General features: G+C 40.5%; 1 protein-coding gene across 10 annotated transcripts in view; it reads right to left on the bottom strand.

Annotated features, from left to right (window-relative positions):
- UBE2F (ubiquitin conjugating enzyme E2 F (putative)) overlaps nucleotides 1–24,161 on the bottom strand; it is a 54,426-nt gene extending 30,265 nt beyond the window's left edge. For 4 of the 10 annotated variants that reach the window (XM_033516174.1, XM_033516171.1, XM_033516173.1 and 1 more), the window contains exons 1-7: nucleotides 24,032–24,160; nucleotides 22,028–22,204; nucleotides 14,031–14,060; nucleotides 13,028–13,093; nucleotides 7,875–7,942; nucleotides 4,342–4,412; nucleotides 533–590 (exon numbers count right to left, since the gene is read on the bottom strand). In XM_033516174.1, coding sequence (XP_033372065.1) covers nucleotides 533–590; nucleotides 4,342–4,412; nucleotides 7,875–7,942; nucleotides 13,028–13,093; nucleotides 14,031–14,060; nucleotides 22,028–22,157 — 423 coding nt within the window. In that variant the 5' untranslated portion in view covers nucleotides 22,158–22,204; nucleotides 24,032–24,160. Of the gene's footprint in view, nucleotides 1–532; nucleotides 591–4,341; nucleotides 4,413–7,874; nucleotides 7,943–13,027; nucleotides 13,094–14,030; nucleotides 14,061–22,027; nucleotides 22,205–23,649; nucleotides 23,918–24,031 lie in introns of those variants that run through there. The other 6 variants (XM_033516175.1, XM_033516167.1, XM_015634993.2 and 3 more) reach the window with 5 other exon arrangements.
- Nucleotides 24,162–24,807: the final 646 nt, after the last annotated feature.

A 24,807-nucleotide genomic window follows, 5' to 3' on the forward strand; every position in this document is an offset into this window, starting at 1 on the left:
CCAAAAAGCAAACCAAGTATCAGATAAAGGTCATTCTCAATTTGGTTTTTGAAAGAGACAAACACCTGATGTGTACCCTTTATGCACTTAATGTTGTTAAAGCTCTGGAAGAAACAATTCTGGCAGCATTCCTGGGAACAGCAGCAGCAGGAAGATAAATTCCTGCTCAGTGCTCTGCACTGATTTTGTCAGGAATACCAATCCCATGGAAATTACCAGGGTTATGGATTGCTGTTCACAGGATGCCTGGGTGAAAAGCAGCACACCTCACAGAGTGTGGGTTCTCAGAGTCACACCAACCTCCAAAAGCTTTGACCAGAGCAGGACTTGTGCAGCCACACTAAAACTACCAACATTTCTACAATCAGAACTGTACTTGCTCCACTGTTGCCACCAACACTTGCTGAAAGACAAAAATCCCACCTCAAAAACCTGTTCTTGAGCAACCACAAGAGCTGTTTCTTTCCAAGGTCAGGAAAGGATTTTTAAAGATGTATCTAGTTTGATAGACACATCCAAAAGGAAACAGTACCTTTAAGGTTCTAGTTGGGGCCCAGCCAGTGCCATCAATTGAGTGTTCTCTCAATAAACTGCAAAAAAAAAAAGACACACATATTATACAGAGCAACTTCTGCTTAAAATGCCTTTGTCAGAAAGTTTCTCAGAAAACATTAGGAAGTAATTGCAAGATAAGATCTAATTCTTGTACTATTTATATCCAGGTAATGGAATTTTAAACCCCAGGAGTTGGGATGTCTGCCTAAAATTACCTTCTACATACTGTCATTACAGAACTCCCCATCTGAGCTCAACCTCTGTCAAAACACCTGAATTATCTTCCTCCAGCAGCAGACAGTGACAGAAACCCTTGTGACAAGCTCAACACTGAACTCTTTTTTTATTCCCTGATGCATTTTAGAACATGTTAATCTCTGGTGAAGAGACAGCATTGCAGGATGACCCATCTCTCACCAAAACTGGCACAAACCAATGCAGAAAAGGGTGTTTTGGGGAGGGATATTAGCAAAGAGAGGATCATCATCTCTTCTGTGAAAGGACTTCAGCTTCCTATAGGTAAAGGTAAGTAAGTGGAAGAGTTTTAGTCTGTCTGCTCCAGAGGAAAAACTTCCTTATAAAATATAACCTGAATTTTAACATGAATATTAATATATAAAATACAGAATCTCCTATATGCACACATCCACTGGAGAAATTCCATATGACCAGTGTATTATGGTATATATTAAGCCCAGTGAAATGCTGATGTATTTGCAAGTAGAAACCATTGAGGTGTTCAGGCATTTCTGGACCTTTCAGATCCAACTTCAGAAGTTATAAGAAGGAGATATACTGGGGATCAGAGCACAACTGAGAAATAAACTGAAGTCTTGCTCAGAAAATGAATGAAAATGTCTAAAAAACTCCTTGAACCATCATTTCACAATCACACCCTCCTCTGTAAGGAGTAATCTAAAACTGACAATTCACGCAACAAAGCACAAAAATTTACCACCACCAGCAGCTTCTGCTACTGAAATGACAGGGTTAAAGTAAAATAGTCTTAAACTATTAGGTTTTAGCAATTTCCAGGGTGATATGTAGTAAATAATCTTTAAGTTACAGTAGATGACTAAACCATACAGGTTATGTATTTATTTAATGAACATGGCAAGTTTCTAGCCAAGGAAATTCAATCCTTGTTCAGTGCAGAGATCCTAGGAACAGAATAATCAACCTGGACAGGCCCATTCCACCTTAACTGTGCTGCTCATCTCATTTCTGTGCTTTTAGAAAGATAAAATATGCCATTACCACTTGTGCAACATTAAAAATAACATCTTGTGGCAGCAGTTTGTGTCCATATGTGACAAAAGCAAAAGCAAAGAAAGCTTGCTTTTTGTCTGTTCCTTATCAAGCTGTATGACAGTGCTTCCATTTGCCTCTCCATACACCTCACTGCGAAATTCCAAGTGAGGAGGAAGTTAACACACAAACTGAAATGATAAAAATATTCAGTGACAGAACACCTGAGCATGAGCTAAGCCTCATGAACAGCTCTGCAGCTTCCCAAGGCCTCAGAGATCTCCTGGCACATCTCCAGCTGGGGATACCACAGGTATCTGTGACTGAAGAGGTACTTTGACCTCTCAGAGTACTCAGGCAGGAAAGCAGTGAAGACAGAAGTGTCCCTTTGGCTTAATACTCCTCATTTGCTGATAGAATTTGTTTCACCTTTCTTCCACAGACTGGGAATGATCATTAAGCTCCTGAACAGAACCTTTGTCCAGATTTAAGGAGACCTCCCAGCCTATGATTACAAATCCTTGTATCTGGGCTCCTATGGGCAGACTGCAAAATCACTGCTTTTCAACTTTTAGTAACCAAAACAGCCACTGATGTGACCAGTCAGCTGCTCAGCTTTCAGTTCAACAAATATCTTATTCTGGGAGTAATTCCTGCATGGAAGAAAGCTTTGAGGATTTTTTTTTTTTTTTTTTAATACACACATCCTAAAGAGATCTTTCAAAAAACATCTCCTGAAGTGGGAATTGCATGATTCCAGAAAGTGTAAAACCTTCTGAAACTCCAGCTGACCCAATCTGCAGCTTAAGTGACTACTATTTACTGTAGGGACTGAAGATCAATCCTGAAAAAACCTCCATGTTTTCTATCCACATGTGCAGTAGAGGTGATATCCAGACCTAATTAGCATCCATCATTAATAATATGGTCCAGGGTAACTGCAGTCCATAAAGCACAGAAAAGCCCCACTTTTCCTCCCCCTGACCACAGCTTTAATTATTTAGAATGTTTTAATCCAGGGATGATTATCAAACCAGCACACACCACAGCACAAGGTATGTGGGGGGAAACCACTGATAAAGATGTTTTTTCTGCTTTTAAAAATACCTGAAGCTATTTTAATGCATAGACTCTTGGGTAAGTTGATTGCAGACACTATACATAGAATGCATTTTCTAGCAGGCATAAAGCAATTAAGTTATTTTAGTTTTTCCATCTAATGCCAGACATTTCCAAGGTCTGTATGTTAAGGCACCTGACAATCCAAACTGTTTCAGTGTGGATGCTGAAAAAATGCCTTCACTTCATTGGAATTATGATGCTCCAAACACCACATTCATCTCTTATAATTAAAACCATTTAAAGAGATGGAAAAGTTGTGGCTGTCCCATCCCTGGAAGCGCTCCAGGCCAGGCTGGATGTGTCTTGGAGCAAACCTGTCTAGTGGAAGTTGTCCATGTCCAAGGCAGGGCGTGGAATGGGATGAGCTTTAAGGTCCCTTCCAAACCCAACCACTCTGGGATTTGATGAATGTGAGGCTTTATTGGACCTCAGAAAATGCTGTGCTATAGCTGGAGCTTCAGCTTTGGTTTGGTGGCTGATATTTGTTGCTCCCTGGTTCAAACACTTGACTTGCCTAAGGAAGGGCAATTAAAAACTTCATTTTCACCAGGACTTTCAACACAGCACAAAAATGATTTTCCATCTAGAGGAGAAAATCAGCTTCTCTTTAAGCACTGTTTTGCTACACATAGTGACAACCATGCTGGATTTTCAGAACAGCTTTCAATCTCACTTATGGGCTTTGCTTCTGCTTCATCTGCTTTTTCTTCTGTGTGCCATTAACTTGAAAACTGACAGGCAGGCTTCTCACTTCTGTTTCTGTTTGGTTTCTGGCCAATTTCACCATCAGGTACTGATGATGACATTGCAAAGTTTCACAAATTCATTTGGAAGAGGAAACATTTACTATCAAGGAAAACCACTCAGCAACAGAAGCCTCTCACTCTGGCAAAGCAAAGTTTTCAGGTTTCATATCCTGACTTGACCCCAACTTTGTTATAACTGGCACATGTCTCTTATCAGTGGCTACTAATTATTATAATTAACAAATGGCAAACAAAGAATAATTACTGTCAAAGTTTAACAAACACTTTTTTCCCTCATTTTTAAAGTATAAAGGATTTTCAAGCTCTTAACACACTTGGGCATTAAATGGTAAAGCCTCAAAACCTCCCTCTGGGCCTGAGGATTTTTCATTTATGAGAGAAGGAAGAAAAAACCCAACTACATTTTGATTAGGCTGGAGTTTACATTTTTACCCCAAGTAGAACAAAATACTAAGTCTGAACCTGAAAAGTCAGGCTCTACATGGTCCCTACAGCACAGCAAGAATGAGGCTTCCAGTAGATTTTTATGTTCCTAAAAGTTACATGCAGAACCAGCAGAAAAAATACTGTCAGGACAGTTACATCCAATATTTTATCAAACAGAGAAACCTCCAAGGTTAAAAAAACTCTAACAGAATGTTGCTCCTACCTTAGGCAGATTTCTCCTGTCTCTGTAATGTTTGGGTGCCAGATTCTTGTCAAACATTTTACCTTTGGAGGCTGCCAGGAGAGAAAACAAATTACTGTGTTATCTTTAAGATAAAACCCTGTTATAACTCATAAAACAGAAAGGCAAGTATATTTGATATTCACAGCCTGGGTTGTATGTTTAGGGTAACAATACATAACCTACAGAGTCAAACCAGGTTTCCCTGCCCTTTTAGCTTTTCTCAACTCTTCATAAAAACCAGGCTGGTATTAGGCTGTTCCTTAGAAAAAAAAAGAACTTTTAAGAAAGCCAAGAAAATTTACTCCTTCAGGGAAAAGAAAACACCCTAAGTCATTCAGTTTCCTCATACTTAACTATTAGGACAATCATTTAAACCACAAAAACTTCACCCTTCACCGAGGCTTGTCCAAATCAGGGATTTGTTAAAGAACAGCAGAGGACACAAAGGTAACAATTACACCAAATAAATAACTTTTTAAATACAGACCCTCCTGCTCACAACTGAAAAGGAATGCATCAGAGCTGAATCTGAGACACTGAAATGCCACAGGCAAGATCACCAGATTTCTGAATTTCATAGCAGGGTTCTGAAATTCAGATTTTTAAAGTACAATCTCCTTTGCTCTAGTTTTGTGAAGTAAATAAAGAGTGAGACATAAAAATTTCAGTAGCTTAGCAACAGCACGTTGTTCCATCCCTGCTCTCCCCACTAGGACTTGCAGCTTTCAATCAGGCAGATTATTTCTGATAGGAAGTGTCCTGGAATCCATCAGCACACACCAGCACCTTGCAAAACTTCAATTAAACCACATATTATAAATGTGGAGCCATCTCCCTCCAGTTTTTCCAATGATGTCTTCAATCAAGAGGCAAAACAACTCAAAGAGCTTTATTTGCATGACAGCTTCATGGGTTTTTGTCTCATTTTGTTCCCAACTTCCAATTACCTTTTTAAGAAAATTTTTTAATTAACACTCCTTGGAAAAGGTAAGAAAATATGCATGGCACTGAGACACCAAAAACATACCTAAAAGAGATGTTCTAGAACAAAAACACTGACCACCACAACGAATCTGGGATTGATAATGCAGGTTTTGCTCTTCCTCCACTTTATTTCTGTGCAGTAACTCAAGTAACATCAGTCATGGCATTATTGAACATTACGTGGCTCACAGTCCAGGAGTTTTTGACCTCCAAAATACTTTAGAAGTTTTTTTAACAGCACAAGCTTTTCATTAGCTACACTTTCACACTGTTTTGAAAGATGATGTCTAGTTCTCAAGCTAGGGAAAGCACCACAATTTATTCCATGCCATTAGATCAAGATAAAAGAGGAAACTTCTACCATATGCACCTTCAAAAAAAGAATGTATTGATGAGTCTAAAAAACACTTTATAGGGACTCCTTTAAAAAAAATCCCCAAATCCTCACAGTGAATTAACTGGTGCCTCATTTTTTGTACTGTGAAACAGTTTTGTATGGAAACAGAAGAATTCCTTTAGCCTTTCAAAGTGATTTTCATTGCTAAAAGTTAGAAAAACCCACTCCTGACAGTAAGACAAAGGTGTTTCTCTCTCTCCTTTTTCTCTTTTAGACAGACAGACAACTGCAGCACAAACAAAATCCATCTTCAGACCAAACTTCTCCTTGTTCCAAGTCATTTTTGAACCTTCCCCAGGCTAACAAATCTGAAGATTTCCTCAGGGTGATGTTTCATTTGAACACCTGTGACACTCTGCACAACAAAGCTCCCAAAATCCATTTATTTCCTTGCTCAAACTCCTCCTTCCCCTCAGACACCACCAGCAGCACACACAGGTAGATCCAGCCTCAGCTGTGACCACATTCACTTCCTTCTCCATTTCCAAGCAGCCACCTCTGCTCTGGGATCCCTCATTTAAAATTAAGTTTCAGTTCTTAATAAATTTGCACTCTAAAAGGACAGGTGTACCAACAGATCTTACAATTTTTTTAAAAAATTATGCATTATTTCTATATGTAATTTGACAAGTATTCTGTAGCTGTAACTCTTCACTAGTGAAAAAATTTACCTGGAGAAGGAAGGGATGCGGCTCCTGAGAGAAATCTGGAATCAATGTTATTTGAAATGCTTTCTCTAGACACCAGCTAGTCCCAAAGTGTTCTGCTAAATCACCCTGCAACTGCAATTCCAGATTTTCTTCCAGTTTGTAAGAAACATAACTCCCCCAGGAGGCCCTAATAGGGATACAAGTTCCTGGGGGTGAAATAACGTCCAGCCCTGAGATATTTCTTACCACTTTCCACCACCAGTTTCTGGAGAACTCTGAGACTGGCTGAAAGTGAACACTACAGAGTGAAGCATGGAGTGGTTTGGTTGCAAGCCACAGTACAAAGTTTTCCAAATTTTTCCTCTTTATTTATTTTCTGCTCCTCCACTACATCACAATTCCACATCCACTCCTTTTGCCATGCAGAGGTGTGATATCCCAACCTTGTCTGCAGGGTGAAGGCCCTGGCAAGTGTGCAGAGCTCTCCTGAAAACAGGCATCACTTGTTTCAGTCCATTCTGCCTGGCAGAAGACAAACCACAGCTTCAGCATAACTCAGATTGGGGAGCACACATTTGAGTTAATAACCTGACCCAAATCAAACATTCAACCTCCTGCATTTTTCCAAAGCATTTTATTTTTGTATTGCATGAGAGGTGTTCAAATTTAAAAATATTTTATTAACATTTGCTGTAGATTTTCCTGCCAGTGCTGGGCAGGGAACCATAACAAACCAGAGACTTTTTAATTATGGGAACTGAGAATCAAAAAACTCAGCTCAAAATTGAACTTGGGCTCTCCTGTTAATGCACAGCAAACACTTTCCTGCAGCAGTGTTAGGTGAGCAACTAGAATACAAAAATCAGAGGAAATAAAATAAGTACAAAAAAGTTAGTAAGGGTGACCCCTTGTCATAGTATGAAATTCTTTGGTAAAGTTAAGGGGAACTTAAAACATCCCACAACCAAACCCACACAACTGCAAACACTATCTAGTTGTGACTGCAACTACTACACATAGATAATGCTGAATTTAGCTGAGAGGAACCAAAGATCCTCTCTGAAACTCTTCCCCAGGATCCTCCCCTACACATTCAGCCTCCCTGAAAGGACTCTCAACTACCAGCACCAAAAGTGAGACAACAAAGCAGAAGAATTGGGAGGGGAAATTACAGAACTGTCAACTTTTTCCTTTGGTTCATTTATTTCATTCTTAGATATATAACTTTTTAATGAGAATAATCACTAAATCCCAGTCTCATGAATAACTAACAGGAAAGAGCAGAATCTAAGCCAGAAGGGAGGACACTCAGGTCTGACTCATCTGCACTTCCAAGAGCTTCTCCCAGACAGCTGCAGAAATTTATTTTGTTAAAAGACAGACAATCTTTTGTCAGTCCCAATGCCAGGTTCCCCCTGAAGTCCTGTTACCTGCAAAGAAAATCTAAAATGACAACTATGAGACTAAAGACAAATACTCACCACCATATTGTAGGCATCAGGAACTTCAGTTTCAAACTGAAACTTTCCCCCTTGGTAATAGCCCTCATCTAGAAAAGGGAAAACAAGGAAAATAGTTAAATAAGAGAAAAGCACCAAGATTAAAACAACAGCACAGGGTTATCACCAAATAGTGGCTGCACCACCAGCTGCCACCTAATCCAAGGAGTGTATGAGCATCGTGTCTTCCTGCATTCCCAACATTTTCACAGCAGAAATTCAAAGTCAGGAGAGCCAATAGTCCAAGAAAAATCCACCATTCTGATCACAGGAACAGGGGTGCTATCCTAGAGCAACCCTGGACCGAATTTCTCACTGTAGGAAGAAAATCCTGGCACTTGGCAGACAGTACAACATTAGTGACCCTTGGAACGAGCTGGAGAAATCCTCCACTTGCTAATGCATTCCTAAATCCTGCTCCAGGGCTGAGCACATCTTCCCAAACTTGTGCTGGCACTCATGGTGAGGAGTATGAATGACGTCTGCAAGAGCATTGTTTCAGAGTGTACTTCAATAAGATCAAGCAGGCTCTTTCATTGCAATTATCTTAATATGATGTATCAGCTAGGAAAACATGTCTGCTTCTCTGCCAACCTCAGTACTGAATTATTAAAATGGCTAAATTTTCCAATATGGCATATTAAAATATCTACTTACATTTAACCAGGGCTAATGGAATGGGATGACAGTAAGCCTGCAACTCTTGAAATATCTGTGCTTGGAAGCTGAAATGCTTGCAAGTGATCTGAAATGCATCTGGCATTGTTATTTCTGAGGTTTCTCATTAAAAAATGGGAAACAGGTACCCAGCCCACATTGGGGTTTGAGACATCTGAGGGATGCTCTGGCTTAAACCACCTTGAGCACTCCAGCCCCACTTAAGGCCAGGAGGGCTGGTTAACATTTTATGATGCAGGTTTGATATATTTCTTAAACCAACACTGCAAAGAAATGTTCCATGAAATGTTCCATGAAATAATCCATAGTTTACAGAAAGACTAATTTTTTTATTATCTAGCTTGTTCCAAATAACAAAAAAAAAATCCAGCTTGTCTACTGTAGGTTATCAAAATCCTCTTTCAGGTCGCAGTCTCCTGATCTGCTTTTCAAATCTATTCTCTGTTCCCACTCCAATTCAATTCTGAAGTCTGCTGGATTTATTAAGCAATTTTAGGCCTGCTATGCTTTACCAGAAATTAAAGAGACATGCACTGATTTTTATAGGAAAAAAAGATAAAAGCATTTCTCTTTTGTTTTTAAATATACAGAGATAAAAACCAGTAAAGCAAGCCATTACTGAAGAACAAGAAGTAAGAGGTGAATTACACTCATACCCTTTGGTAAAACTGTTACCTGTCAAATGTGCAATACACTCAGAGTGAGACACTGTTCCAGAAAGGAATTATTGGGAAAACAGTCCAGTATCCCCCAGGAGCTCTAACACCACATTTATCCAAGAGAACACAGACAGCTGACTGCACTTTATCCACCATCCAGCACTATAATACATTTTAACCAAGTGTCAGGAATTATCACATTTCCAAGTACAAAAGTTATTTTCCTTGGCTTAAGTTCATTAGTTCCCTGATTTGCTGGACTTGGGAGCAAAGCATGCAGCAGCTCTTCACATTCCACCCCTGCTAAAATGAAATAAATGCCTCCTGATGGATGTATCCACATGTGTCTTACATCAAAGAAAATCCTCAGGTTTAATGAACACTCACTGCAATGGCTGTCCACCAGAAACACTCAAGAACTTTCAGATCAAGCCTTCCTCCAGGACAATTTAATATTCATCACTGCCCTCAAATTACAACTCATTTTATATTTTGGTTTTATCTTGACGGCAATCACTAATCACATTAACACTAATCAAAAACCACAATGGGTAAGCTCCTGGCTCTGCTGTCAATAAGCAAGGACATATTTTACACAATTATGAGAGCAAAACATCTCCCCTCTTTTAAACAATTCTTCCTCTGGGTTTGTAAAGCAACAATAAAGCTACTCATTACCAATCACTCAAATACATATTAAAAATTCTGGAGAACCTCAGTATTCAGGCCAGAAATCTTGCACTGCATTAACAAGATAACCCTTCACAATGAAATCATCTTTCAGCATCTCAAGTAAATAGGTTCTCAGACTGGGAGAGAAATCCTCAATTTTTTTAGGCATGTGAAAGTGGTGGGAAAAAAAGTTCTGGCAGAGTTAACAGTGAGGAAAGAGCTATAAATAAACCCATCAAATGGAACAGCCTTAACACAGTTAAAGTTGGCCAGAGAGACTTTTGCTAAAAAGGGAGTATGTCTGAGCCACTGTTTTCCTCCTACTGCTTAAATTTATGTCTTCAAGCTGTATTAGCAGAGCAAGCATCCCTCCCACTTCAGTCTCAAGTTTCATTACTAACAACCTGACTAATCTTAGCTTGCGTTTGTAGGGTGTTTTAATGCCTGAAAGTGCTCTGGAAAACACTTAACCAAATTATTTCCTCACTTTAGAAGAAAATGCAAGATAATTAGGGCAGGCCACAAAGGATGCACTTTGGATAGTAGCTCCCTGAATCAGCCATGCTCAGCCATGCTCACCAATATTTGTGACCATTTCATCAGAAAACAGGGTCTTTATTGAACCCCTTAATGTGGCACTCAAATATCCACACCAACCCCAGACTTGTACAGCAGCCTGAGAACTGCAGGGAAATGGCATTTACTGCACTTACTCTTCTGGGTTTTTTCAAGTATAAGCTACCTAAAGTTACCTCCTTTATTTTTTTTCCAGGTCATTACCATGTTTTAGTCCTTCCTCAGCTTCCAATTTTGTGCTCCAAATACCAGTGCAGCAAGCCTGGATTCTAAGCATCCATCGCCTTATCTTCCCTAGATTTTAATCCAATATGATACTGGTGCAAAAATAAGAACAGAGGCAAGTGGTGGCACAAGGGTATTTTTCAAAGGCAGAACAACTGTTTCAATGACAAAAGCGAAGAGAAGCTTCAGACAGCAGAGAAAACCAGCAGTGCCCGCCTTGGGGACACGGAGTTTTGTCTGCTGCAGCTGAAAAATACAAATCTTAGCCATTTTCTAGCATGTGCTGCTAAATATTCACTGAGGGTGCACTGCAGAAACATACAGGGACTGGAATTTCGTCCATTATGTGAAAAAAAGCAGCCACACTTATCAAGGTCTTTTGCAAAATCATTTTAAATGAAAAACTTCTAGTGATCAGGATAATTTTTCAACATTAAATACTGGCTGAGAAAGATTTTTACAAGAGGTGCTGAGCAAGGGATCTGAAATGATTTCTGCTCAGTGGTCAAGTTTATTTTCTTATTCAAATTAGTCTCTATGTGAAAGCCTAAGGAAGCCTCTTTTACTTTCCTTTCAAGACCAGCCACATTCAAAATGACTGCATAGAACAAAGTCAAGATTCATGCAAATACTGTTCAGACAACACAAAAAGAGTTGGCTCAAACCTGCTTGAGCCACAAAATTTCTGTGACAACCACTCTGCTGCCTCAAGGAAAACTAAGAAAACTTCAATATTTAAGAGAGGCAGAAAATTACAGACTTTCTTGGTTTGTGCTGTTTTCTGCCTTTAAAACACTAAGCTATAGCTGATCACAAGATTCTACACCTGTAGAATGCACAGCTGAAAATAGATGTTTACTTGGGTCAGGCTGCAACTGCAGAGACTTCAGCTGTGCAGCTATTTTTAGAGTAACAAAATGTTAATTAAGATCATCTCATTGGCAAGATCATTTCAGCAACGAAGCTGGCACAAAACCCATGCTCTGCATTCAACAGCTGGTTTCTGCCTGCAGCATCCTGCTGCACAGCAGCCAACAGACAAAATAATTCCTAGGATTTAAACACCTTGGAGTTAGGACAGCTTTTTCATACATCACTCATTTGTACAGTGATGCTCTTCTCAAGTCAACTCCTTCCCAAAATACAATTAAGTGTCATCATGTAAAGTTAAGGGCATTTGGTGTAAATAGAATTAACACCCACCAAATAAATATGAGCACAACTCCTACACAGGATAACAGGGCCAAGGATCTAAATTAGCTCTTGCATCTATTTTTAATTGCACTGACAAGGGCAGCCTCACTCCTCTTGCCATCACAAAAGGGAGCCACATGAACAGACATGTTAACAGAGACCACCCCAAATTTCTGCTGGAGGAAGAGCCAATAAACAGCAACAGTGACACCTAGTGCTGCTCTGGCTTCGAAGTGCTGGATTACAGAAACATTCCAGGCTCTCCATTAAGTGCACACTGCTGTTTCTCCAGGTTATACACCAGGATGACTGACACACCTCACCCAAATTCTGCTGTCAGAAAGCATCTACAGAAAATGGGCACCCACAGGAATGAGCTGGCAGGGGGCCACTGAGCCCAGCACATCTAATTCAAACCACTCAGTGCACTGCACACAGCAATGTTCTCATTTAAGCAGCTGCACAGTCTCAAACACAAGAAGTATGTGACAAGTTTATTTAAACTTCCATGCAAATTCATCCATAAAACACAACCTCCTATTCTAAAATGCACAGAAAACACGAATTTCAGGTGGCTATTAAGAAACTTATATGGAAATGATAATTTATCAAAATGCTTTCACTCACCAGCCTGCCAGCAAGAGCTTCACAGGATACTCAAGTTGTGTTAATAACAAAAAAATGTGATTTCACATATTTGAACAATCAGACTCAGAGATTCCTCCTTGCTAAGCATCTTCAGACATGCCTAGGATTGAAATTTTCCAGCACTGTTATACTGGCAACCTCTCTTTACACCTCTGCAGAACCAAGCAACCAGTACAAGGGAACACACAACCTAACAGGGCTGTAATGCAAAAATAAATCAAGGTGGTTTGAAACTGGCTGAGAGGAAAAAAGTTCTCAAAGTAAGCAAACAAGTATTTCCTAACCCTACTCATTTTTGAAGGCCTTTTTACTGGAATCTGGTTGTCAAAACTCAGCCCAGTTTCTTCATCCCATTAATAAAATAATTACTATAGTAGCCAAACTTTCTTTGACTCCAGGATTTATTGGAAGTCCTCTTCCAATTATGTTTCCTAAACACCAACACACACAGAGAAACAAAAGTAACATAATGAAAAAAATTACCTGGGGTTACAGTTAGTTGAAAGTAATGGAGCTTGTTTGGGTCAGGAAAATTCACTTTACATGTACCTGTGAAGCAAAAGAATAATTTACATCAGAAATGAGCTCTCCACTGTTGGCTGGCATGAGGAGGCAAGTCTGTCAAGGATATTTTATCACTCATATTATGCAGTCTTTAGCTTCTTAGCCCATCAAGCCAGCTGTTCCTTTTCTGTAGCCAAGGAGGTAAATAGTATCATAGTTATAAATCCTATTTCCCTGAAAAAAACTACCTAGAACTGTGCACAATGAAACCACACATTCTTCAGGTATTTTTACCCTATAACAGAACCTACACTGAAAAAAGTTTACATAAAATTATTCTGTGTAAATTCTCAGTAACTGCCCTTAAGGAAGGCTTATATCTCAAGTAAGATTCCAGGTCTAAAATCATATTATCTTGCCTTGGTTTTTTTGGGTTTTTTTTTTTTTTTTGGTGTTTTTTGTTTGTCTGGCTTTTTTTAAGGAACATGGAACGCTCTTAAAAAATTTGTTTTCCTGAGTATTTTCACTATTAACAAAGACATCAGGTTATATCCTGAAGTGAAAAAACTGCAGGTTGACTTCATATTCCCTAAGAGCTGAGCTATTTCCTCTGCCCCCTAAATCAGAATCCCCTGTTTCAAAAATGAGGGAATAAAGAAAAAAACAGGAGTGAGTCACTGATAGCACCCTTGAGCCCCAGGAACCTTTTGGGCTCTTTGTGAAAGCTTTGCTGCCACTCTCCAGCAATCAAAAACTAGAAGCAAATTATCAATACTACTTCTAAAGGACAGTAATGAAGGTCCAGTTCTCCACAGCCCCTTAATGGGAAGCAACAAAGAAAATCTGTTCAAGCCAGAGTGGAGGAGCTTTGCACAGCTTTCCCTGAGTTAACAAATACCATTAGTATTCATACTTTCATCAAAATGTTCACTTCAATGGTCCTTTCCCCCTTAAAATGCATACTGTTAAATGTTATACTCACAAGGTAAATTAGCTTCAAGGTCTGCAACCTCTGTTGAAAGAAAAAAAAACAAAACAAAAGCATTATTTATATAAGGTTAAAGCCCTTCTTCAAGTCCAAACTGGCAGATCTAATTTAAACCACCCAATAAATCAAATTTTACTTAAAAATATAATTAGGCTGCAGAGGAAGTTTACCTTGAAATTTCTCTTTTAAGCCACTCAATTCATTACTAAAAATGCTCATCTGCCCTACAGACATGGCAAATGGATCTTCCTTTGATGGGGAGTTCAGCTCTGGGAGACTGAAGCACAGGGGCTGCTACCACACACAGCACTGGCATTTCCAAAGCACAGGTTTTGTTACTGATACACACTCCTATTCAATTAAATTTTCCTTTTATTTACTTCCTGAGTTAAAATTCATAAAAGAAAGGAAGTATCTTGATTCTATTCCACAGGCCCTAGGAAATGAAGTGTATTCCTAAGCCTGTCAAGTCACCTTCCCTGGAAGAATCCCTGTTTTTGTGTATTTTATTGAAGTTTTACTTTCAATTACATATGAACGAGATGCATCAAGGTATCTCCTCCCCCTTTTACTTCTGAAGTCCTAGAAAATCAAATTGAGTTTATTTTTGGTTTTTCCTGTGGTCTTATTTTCCACTTTAACTGTTTTCAGGCCTCCACAGAGAGCTCATTTATTTGGGCTGGCAATGCACAAGAGATTTCAGTACCAACTCTCAAAAACACACATCTGAAGAAACCTGTCATTCAGAATTCTTGGTACTGAACCCAAACTGAACTCATGACAACTCTCCAGAACTTCTCCTGCCATCCATGCTGATCAAACCTGGCAGTGGGAACGATGATTATTTGACTCCCTCCTCCCTTGTGCTTGGCACACCATGCATCTGCAGCCTACTACACCAAGAGAAAAAACCACCAAAACAGAAGCATTGTGCTTCACACTTACTGAAAAATTCACAACTTCACTCTTAAAATCCCACACTTGCAGCCAGAGCTGATTTAACCAAAGCCATGCACTGAAAGACAACAGTGGAGCCATACTTTCGCTAAAGTATTGTCTTTATAAAACACACAAACACAAAAATGTAATTTCAGCTGTAATCAAGGACTTTATTTCAATTTTCCCTTCCTGGTTGATAAAAAAAGATGTGAAACCAACTACTGAAGGCTGAAGCTATGAAAACTTTTTGTAAGATTACTCCCTCACTCCTGTCTTTGAATTCGCCAGCCTTTCATAGTGGGAGGCACATCAATCTTCACTACAGTGCAAAGTTCAGGACATGGTTCAATTATTTTAAGGTGTTGACTGCTTTCCTTTATTGCTTTCTGTGCTTGTGTGATGTGCAGTTTAATGAATCCTGCCTGCCCTTTCCCTGATCCCAAAAATGGGAGACATTTAAGGGCAGAGCAGTTGTGCTGAGCCAGGGCTTCACTTCTGCCTCCTGCAAGGTTCAGGAGGGACTTTACAATCACCAGAGTCCTTCTAAGTGTGAAAATTCCCTGTAATGTGTTCACACTTCTGGGTCTCTCTCTGTCTTGGCACAAGAATGAGTATTTTTATCTTCTTAAAACATGTAAACAAAATGCTCACACCCTGGAGAAGGGAGCACTGTGCTCCTTCTCTGAAGGTGTGCAAACAGGTGGGAATGCTGTGCTAATAAATCCACACAAAAGTTTTGGAAACAAAATAGCCCAAAATTGAGGTTCCTAATGAACTCTGCAATAAACCACTGAAACTAAGAATGAAACAACTTCATGGAGACAAAGCAGATAAAGATCTGCCATCAATAATCTAAATGTTTAAAGCACCATCAAGTAAGTCAACAGATGTTACTATTAATTGTGCAATATGACCAAACACTGCTGATTCACCAATTAAAAAGCATATTTAACAGGCCAAAGCTCAGTGTTTGAGAGTCTTCCAAATTCTGTGTCTCTTTGGTAGTGACAACATTGACATTAGAAGCATTTTTGTATGCTGCTGCTCAGAAAGCAAACATTTTGACCAGATTATTCAAGCTCCATTAAGATCCTGATGTTTTAACTTATACATTTTCTGCATAAAGCAATACCTCAGTATGAATATTCTCTGTAAGGAAACGCCCCTTGTGCAGGCTGCCAACTTATTTAACAGATACTTGTAAACAAGCAAAGCATGGAAGTGATAGAGCTCCAATGCACTCAACTTCCAAGAGCTCCAAAATTAAAGAACTCACTAAGTTAGAGAAGTTAGTTTTTATGAGCTCCTCTTTTAAGAAATGACTGCCACTACAGCTGAGCAGTGAAGAAAATTCAGTTTGACTACTTTTCATGGTCATTTTGTGGAGAATCTGCGTCTGTGTCTCAATTCACACCATTAAGATGATGAGACAACCAGAAAATCCAAGTGTCAGGAAACTCCAAACAGTCCATCTGGTGTTCCCAAAACCTTGTGTGACCTGGTGCAGGAGCAGCCCAAGTGGAGGTGCACTTGCAGAATCCTGCTCTTGACCTGGTACACACTTGCTTGAACAGTTCCACATGCTATTTTAAACCATAAAAAAGTGAGGCTTAAACTTAAACCCAACATAAACACTGGAAAAGTTGAATGCAAATGGATTATGTCTCAGCTTTTCTCTCTCCTATACAGTTCCTGAGCTGCTTCTAAGCCTAACACAAGCAGCCAGAGTTATTTATTCCACAAAAGATTTCACAAACAATAACTCTCCCTACCCATGACAGTTCTCCAGACAGAAATAGGAACACTCCTGCTGTGTGTACAAGGTTTATGAATGTTCTGTGCACACACCACAACCTCATTGCTCTGCTCCCTCATCTCCCCAAATCAGAATTTATCAGTGCTTTGTTTATTAAGTCTTCCACAAAAATCAGGCTCCATGCTTCCTGCTGGAGTTTGGTTTTAAGTACACAAAAAAAAAAAAAGCATTATTTCCTCAAGTAAATATTCTTATCCATAGCAGTTATTACTTCACTCTGGTTTTGTTCAAAAAGCCCCCTGTCCTGTTTAGGTCCCTCTTTAATTTACTTCTTAAAGACTTCTAGATAGGAAGGTTAAATACCTTGACACTAATAAAAACCCCATTTTCTATGTACTAATTCTAATATTCTGTTAATTCTGGAAATGTTGTTTGCCTCCTCATTCTTATCCATCTATCTTTATAGCATTCCCTACTTAGTTGTACAGACCAGTGCCAAGAAAAAAAAAAGTATTTTCTCCCTCTCAACTTTCCTTCCCTGTTTTTGTGAGGAGGGATATTACTATTTTTGAAGGCTAGAAGAAAGCAAATAAATGGCTTCTCTCCTTTTTAGTTACAATGGATATTCACCTCATTTTCATCATCAGTTTCCCACTTCCATTCTCTCAGGCTTATACAGAGGCACACATAAAATATTTTCTGGTTCAACATAAATATAGTTGTAAAAGCCACAGATATTGAAGACAACCCAGGAATAAACCTTGTTAACTCATTTTCATATACACTAAGTTATTCCAAGTTGCCACAATTAAACCAAGCAGTAGTAGTAATTTAAAGCTGAATGATGAAGTTTCTGTGCACTACCAAAAAATGCAGCGTAAGAGACAGCCTTTGTGATCCATGAGCTGCTACTGCCACCCTGGCATGCTTTCTATCTTCAATTCAATTTAGCAGTCACCTTCATTATACAATATTAATCTCAAACACCACTTTGGTTTGTCCTCAGCCCTTTTTAAATTTCAGAAAGGATCTGCCTTTCAAGTTCAGCACTGCATGCTTGCCATCCTGGAGGAACAGTCATGCTGCCCCTGCTCCCAGCTTAATGAAGTTCCCCTTAGAGATGAACAGAATATTAAAAATTGCCTCTGCAGCACAGAACAAAATGAAAGCTGCTGAAGGAATTGTACTGCTTGCTCTATTTTAATTTGGGTACTAGGCCTACAGGATTAGGGCCTTACTCTCCAACTGAGCCTAGAGAGAAATGCAGTGAAAACAGATGTACAGATGAGTCACACAGCATTTTGAACAAAGCTGTGCTTCACTAGACCCTCTACAGCTGGAAGAGAAAGATCCAAGTGACTCAGAACTACCTCCCTACATATAAAACTTTAGAGATAGAAAGATTTCCATTCATAATACATCCACAGAATAACCCAAGTGTCCTGAGACGTGACTGATACCTGAATTCATCTGTAACAATGCTGGATATAAGCAGTCAAAGGAACAACTTAAGGAAAAACTAACAAAGGGCATCAGTATTTTGAGAGCAGCTTTTCCCCAAAAGTAGAACAAAGCCTGTTTAAAGTGCATCCATCAAAAAAGTCAAGGTCAGTGCCTGACACCACTACTTCAAACACCAACTGAGATGTTTCCTCACACCCATAGAGCAAATAGCTACCATACCTAAATTAGCACTTATTTCCCTACTTTCAGGCAGCACGCAGTTGGTTGGTCTACACCAAATCTTTAAAAGTTTGTAAGCATCACCTACACTTGTCAGGGGCTGGGGTGGTGGCCATCATCTCAATCAAAAGAGCAGTGATCCACTGACCAGGCAGAGGACACAACACAGCTGAGAGCTGCAGGGGTATCAGTGTAACAACACATCCTTCAGAGATCCTCTACAGCCTTCCTGGACTGGACTCTCTATCTAGAGAAGATATCTCTATCTATCTTGTGTTTGTAACACAAACAAGACTGTCTGTAATTTACCTCCAGGAAAAAAACAGACACTGTCTGTGTCTGGACAATACCCTTAGCAAAGCTGGCAGACATCCGTCTGCAGGATTTATTAGACTATCCCCAATTTACTGTGGAGCAGGAATAGGACAGTGGTGCTTCACCACTGGCAGAACACTCTGAGCCTTTTCTCATCTCCTCTTCCTCCCTTGCTGATGGCCAGGATTTCTTTTTTATGCAGGAGAGATTATTCTCTAATTTGATGCCAAGACACTGAACTGATGGAGCCTTTCCCCAGTTCTGTCACTGTCATCTGTTTGTAACTCCAGCCAAAACACACACCAGTAACAACTTCTACTTGAAACTCTTCTTCCAGTTTCTTTCCTTTGGATCCAGTACAACAGCCCCAGTTCAGCTATTACAGTTCCACACAAACAAGCAGTAAAAGCTCTAGTGCTGGTCCAGCTGCAGCAGCATCACTGCTGTGTGCACACCTTTACTAGGCAGGTTTGCCTACCCGTTCAAACTCATTCCTGCAATCTTTACATGACCATAAATGTCACAAGTTCACCTCCACTCAGTCTTACATCATAGATGCTGCTGCAGCTGATCCATCTTAAAGTGTTGAAGCAAATTCTAGAAACTTTTGTAAACAAATGGTCTACATTTAGCTTGAGCAGCTTAAAACAGAATATCCCCAGCAAGTCTTTCCCACTATATTTCCCTCTCACTTTCAGCAGTGGCACTGGAATGATCTGCTTTTCCTGTCAGTTCCCACTGCACCCAGAAACCATCCTCAGCACACCAACAGCTGCTCCTGCAGCTCTTTTGGGAGAGCATCGTGATTGTGGTGGTGCATCCTCTCTCCCAAACTCTGGCCTGCTCTGCAATTTCAGCAATTCCTATCAGGCCCTGGCCTTTGCACAAGAGCTCCCTGGTGAAACATTCCTGAACTGTACCAGGAACTCCTGCTGCCTGGACAAGGTGGGAGATTGGAGCAAGAATCATCAGTCATTCCCTGATGGCTTTGAAACATTCCTTAGCTGAATTATATCCTGAGTGAAATGGTACCATTCTCACTTGAATTTGAGAAAACTCTAGTAATCCCCAAAAAGGGATTAACAGGACTATTTCATGAATTCTGAGGGGGAATTTTTTAATATACATTCCCATGTATACATACATATCCATACATGTGCTACATTTGCACATTTGTGTGTGTATCTATATATCTATATAAATCTTTGAGTATGTGTGTGCATTGACTTGAACACACTGTAAAACACTATTATCTTGAATCTATATTATGCTTATAGCTGGTTAATAATTAATGTAATATTTAAATGCTTTTATCATTAAGTTCTGCTAAATCTTTTAGACATAACTGTTGAGTCCAAGCCTGAAACTGGGTCCAGCTGCACTGGAACTCCTCTCTAAGGAGTTTAGAAAGGATTTCACTCTGAACCTCCTGACTCAACCAAGTTTCCTTTGCCTTTTTCCCTCTTTTCATCACAGCCTCTGTATATATCACCCTAAATTGATTCTAATTTGATTTTCCTTTACATGTGTTATCCATGCAGTAAGCAGTGTAAACCCTTCCAACAACCTTTGTTGTGCTTTTGCAAATTTATATTAAGGCACATTTTCACCAAAGCCTTTGATGGTGACTCTTTAAGTGACCTACACCACTCATTTCACAGCAGGGATGCAACTTCCATGCACAATCAGATCAGGATCCAGCACTCAATGCTTGTCAGAGCCATGTGATCACTGACCTGCTTTTAACTAGTTCAGTCTGGGACTCGTTCAATACTTGGTTTGAACTTAGTTAGTTTAAACACTCAGTTTTACTTAGTTTCTTTAAATACTTAGTTTTAATTACAGAGCTGCTCTGCTATCACAGCCATAGCAATTACAATACTAATTTTCTATAAATTACATTCTCTTCCTCCCCTGCAGACTTAGGTATGGTTTTGAAAAACATGACTGCTCTAAGGGTAGAGTAAAATTTCTTTGGCACCTCACATGAAGGGTATTTATTTCACACTGCTGTCTTCCCCTCAAGTCTATACCTGTAGGTTAGGCAAAATCTCAGATTATATATATTTAGTAATTTGGCTTTGTAGCTTAGCCCAGTTAAAGAGCTTATTTCTCCTGCCTGAATCTTTCCCCCTCAGAACCAAAGTTAAATGAGGATTTCCAAATTTTAAATGTAAGAGGGATCACAATCATGATTTAAAGAATATAAAAATTCCTTGTCCTTCAAACAATACAGAGGAGAAAAGGTGGATATAACATTCCTACAGTCTTGCTGAGGCACTTCCCCATGCACTGAGGTAGCAGTGTTTGCAGTGACACCTTGCTCCTGCTATCTGACAGAATTACAAATTTCCTAATTTGGAAAAAAACTCACATGTACTGCTAGTTAGGTAATATCAGTCAGGCAATTACAGCCATGTCTGCCTCGAATCATTCTGAAACAAGAGCAGGAAATGTGGATTTCCTCTGACTGGCAAAAATCCCAACAGTGGCTGTTCACACACCAACAGCAGTGTATTTGCTACTGATCATTTTCAGCAGAAACATCAACCTAAACAACACATTCCTCTGCCACTAACACTCAGCTATTACCAGAGGGAGTGAACCAGAGTTTAAATTCATAGTAACTGCAAGCTGTAAGCATCTATGGATTTTTAAATATAATATTATCTATGCTACCAAAAAAAAAAAAATATAAATTGAAGTACAGGAAAGTGCTGTCCCTGATCTAACTATAAAATAGTTTAATTTTTGTCTCACTAACTACTGCATTTACCCACAACTGCCAAGCACTGGGTTTGGGGCTTTTTTTTCCACCAGCTGATAAAAACCTACAGCTGACTTCCTAAAACATACCACACCATAATACAATCACTGGTTTATCATTCACAACTTCACACTCAACTTAATGATTCCAGGCCTACAAAAATCTCCCTCTGCATTGCTTTTCAAATCTTTCTGAAGTGTGCTGCCTCTGACCTGTGTCATTAAAACCACTAAAACACTGTTGTTACTTTCAGGATGTTCCTTCCTGTGACAGACAGTTATGGTTTTGCTCAAAAAACACCTTCCTACCACGGCAAATATACTTCTGTTCACATTCTCCTCCTATACACTCAGTGACACTTACGTGGCAATTTTTTATCATGGTTTAATTGATGATGGATTAATTTTCAACACAGTAAGGAGGACACTTGTTTTTATTTTCGTTATCCAATAAAATAAGCATCCCACAGGACGTTTGAAAAATACCTGTGGGAATCCATATGCAATTTAGTGCTGTTTACTGGCAACACACCTGAAAACAGTAAATCCCAACATATCTTAAGATATTCTTTCACCTTTAACGAGTAGCTTGTCCCGGACAGACACCCTGCGAGTGGAGTCAGACGCTGGGTTGGACGCACGGGGGCCTCTGACACCATCATCCCGCTTCAGCTTGCTTGCCAGCGTTAGCATTACTGCTGCTTCCCACCTGGAACACAACGGGAGGGCAGGGACAGTCACCAAAAACCAGGCCGAGGAGGAAAACAAGTCAAGGTTGTTGAAAGAGGAGTGAACGACCGCCATCCACACAGAGTTGCTGCACACAGGTTAACAGCGCGGCGATTAAAGGCGGGGATGGCACCTGAGGAACGAGCTTGTTTGGGCTGTGCATACTGAGGGAGATGCAGTGCACCAGGCCAAGAGGAAATTCAGTTTTCTGGTGGGGGCGTCAGGCTTACATCAGTGTTTACAACCCGATTTCACTGCCTGACACTGCTCCTTCAAAAGGCCGGCTGTGAAAATGCCCCTGGCAGCCCCCTACTCTCCTCCACACCTCACAGGACAACATTCACAGCTGCCTCTTGGCCGGCCAAAAGGGGAGAAAAAATAAAAAGGAGAAAGGGGAGGCATTCCTGGAACAACTCTAACTAGGAAGTGAGGTTTGAGACAGCTCCCAGGGCACAGGAAAGGGACTGAGGCTGCAAACAGTGCAATTATCTACACAGCTGCACAACACCAACTCCTCACAGGGCAAAAACCTGACACACAGAGACCAAATAACTGAAATGAAGAGATACTTTTGCTGTGCCAGCCTTCCAGTCCCGGAAATAACTGCACCCATAAATTAATTAAAGTAAAAGGTGGTCAGAATGCCAAAGTCATGAAGCCAAAATATCCATTCTGTCATGGTTTAATATGTTTTGAGCCTACTCCCAGCTGAAGGCAACTCCTCCTTCTTTAACATTTTGGCTAAAACCAACTTTTGGGGCTGACAAAACCCAAACCCTTCAGGCCCCCCAACAGCTAAAATTTCAGGAGAACTGCTTATTCTTGAAGTCATATGAATTAATTCAAAAATGCAAAAAGCCAGGGCATAATCTTGACTTGGAGGTTGATAAGAGCTGAACAGAAAAACGAGCAACAAAGCTCAGAAAAAGGAAATAATGCATTTCACAACAGTCCCTAACAGTAGGAAACTCTGGTGAGATCTACACGAAGGTCAAGCTCCCTGACGCTGACAAGTAATGTGTGTGTCAGCTTCAAGATGTATGTTTAAAAACAAAACTACAGTTCAGGGTAAATGTAAAACCCAGCTGGTTCAACTGAAACAACTGCAGTTTTTACCCCGGAGAAAGAAATGATAAGCAGAACAAAACAGTCCATTTTTCCCTGGAGAAGGAAAAAACAACAGCTGCTTTCAAAAAAAAAAAAAAAAAAAAAAAAACCCAAAAGAAAAAAAAAAGGGGGGGGGGAGGGGGAATAGGGGGGTCTGAAAAGTAATGAACGCGGCCACAAATTAAAACAAAAGAGAAAAAAAACCCCAAACCTGTCAACTGCAGACCAGACCAGCTCTGTCCCCTCAAAAATACCCCCATCTTTTAGGCGCTGATTCCAAATAAATTCAACTTCGATGGGCATTAAATACCTAAATACCTTTACAACTTGTCCTAGGCAACCAGGAAACCCAAGAGGAGCGTGACCAGTCTGGAAAATAAATTATTCGCCTCGTCTGTATCCTAAATTCTAAGGAAACACAGCAAGAAAGCACTCACAAACCGCAGGTAAAGCTTTAGCGAGGAGACAGAGGAGGAAGGGAGAGGTGCTGTGCTTATTTCTAAGGAAGGGAGCAAGAGTCCGGGGAATTCTCCGGCTCCCCCATAGTGAGGAAAGCGCTCTGCAAGGCGCGGGGATCGCGGGGGAGCGGGGCCGGGGGCCCCGCTGCCAGCCGAGGCCTGGCGGAGCGGCGGATGTGGGGACAGCGGGAGCGGCCAGGCCCGAGCCGGCGGCTGAGGGAAGGAGAACAGCCCTCACGTACCTGAGCGCGGCGTCAGGGCCCGGCTGCCGCGGCCAACACCATCCCCGGCGCCGGCCCGGGGGGGAGCGGCGGTGGCGCCTCCTCCTTCCTCCTCCTCCTCCTCCTCCTCCTCCTCCCTCAGCGGAGATCTCGCGAGAGCCCAGGTGGGACCGGGACGTGACCCGCCGAGATCTCGCGAGATTTTAGCTGGGGCGGCGGGGAGGCTGTTTGCCGCCAGGAGGGCGGCGCCATGTTGGGGCTGCCTCTGAGGGGCCCCCTCAGGCAGCGCCGCCATATTGGGGCGCTCCCTCAGCGTCAGCGAGGTGCCTCAGGGGAATTGATGTTGTTAAAGTTATCTGTCCCCAGGCCGAATTTTCTCGCCTTTTATGAACGGAATCACAGAATCATTAGGGTTAGGAAAGACCTCTTTTATAAATGGAATTGAAATTTAGACAGATAGGTGTATTAATAGCAATTTAATAACAAGGAAAAAAATGATACAGTTTAGTGAATTGAATACGAGAATACAATTTAGTAAAAGAATGCAGTTTAGGGAATTGGTATAAAAGGAATACAGTTTTAATAAAAAAGTACAATTTAGTGAATATATTCATATATATATATGAATATAGCTTGCCAGTAACTAATTATGATTAAAGCATAAGCAAAACCAACCAGGGTACAGGGAGGGCTTTCACCCCACCTCCTGTACCAAACCAACCAGGGTACGGGGAGGATTTCTCACCCTACCTCAGGTACGAAACAAAGCAATTCAAACTAAACTTACATACTGTATG

This window comes from Parus major, chromosome 7, assembly GCF_001522545.3.
Source record: "Parus major isolate Abel chromosome 7, Parus_major1.1, whole genome shotgun sequence".
Classification (NCBI taxonomy): domain Eukaryota; kingdom Metazoa; phylum Chordata; class Aves; order Passeriformes; family Paridae; genus Parus; species Parus major.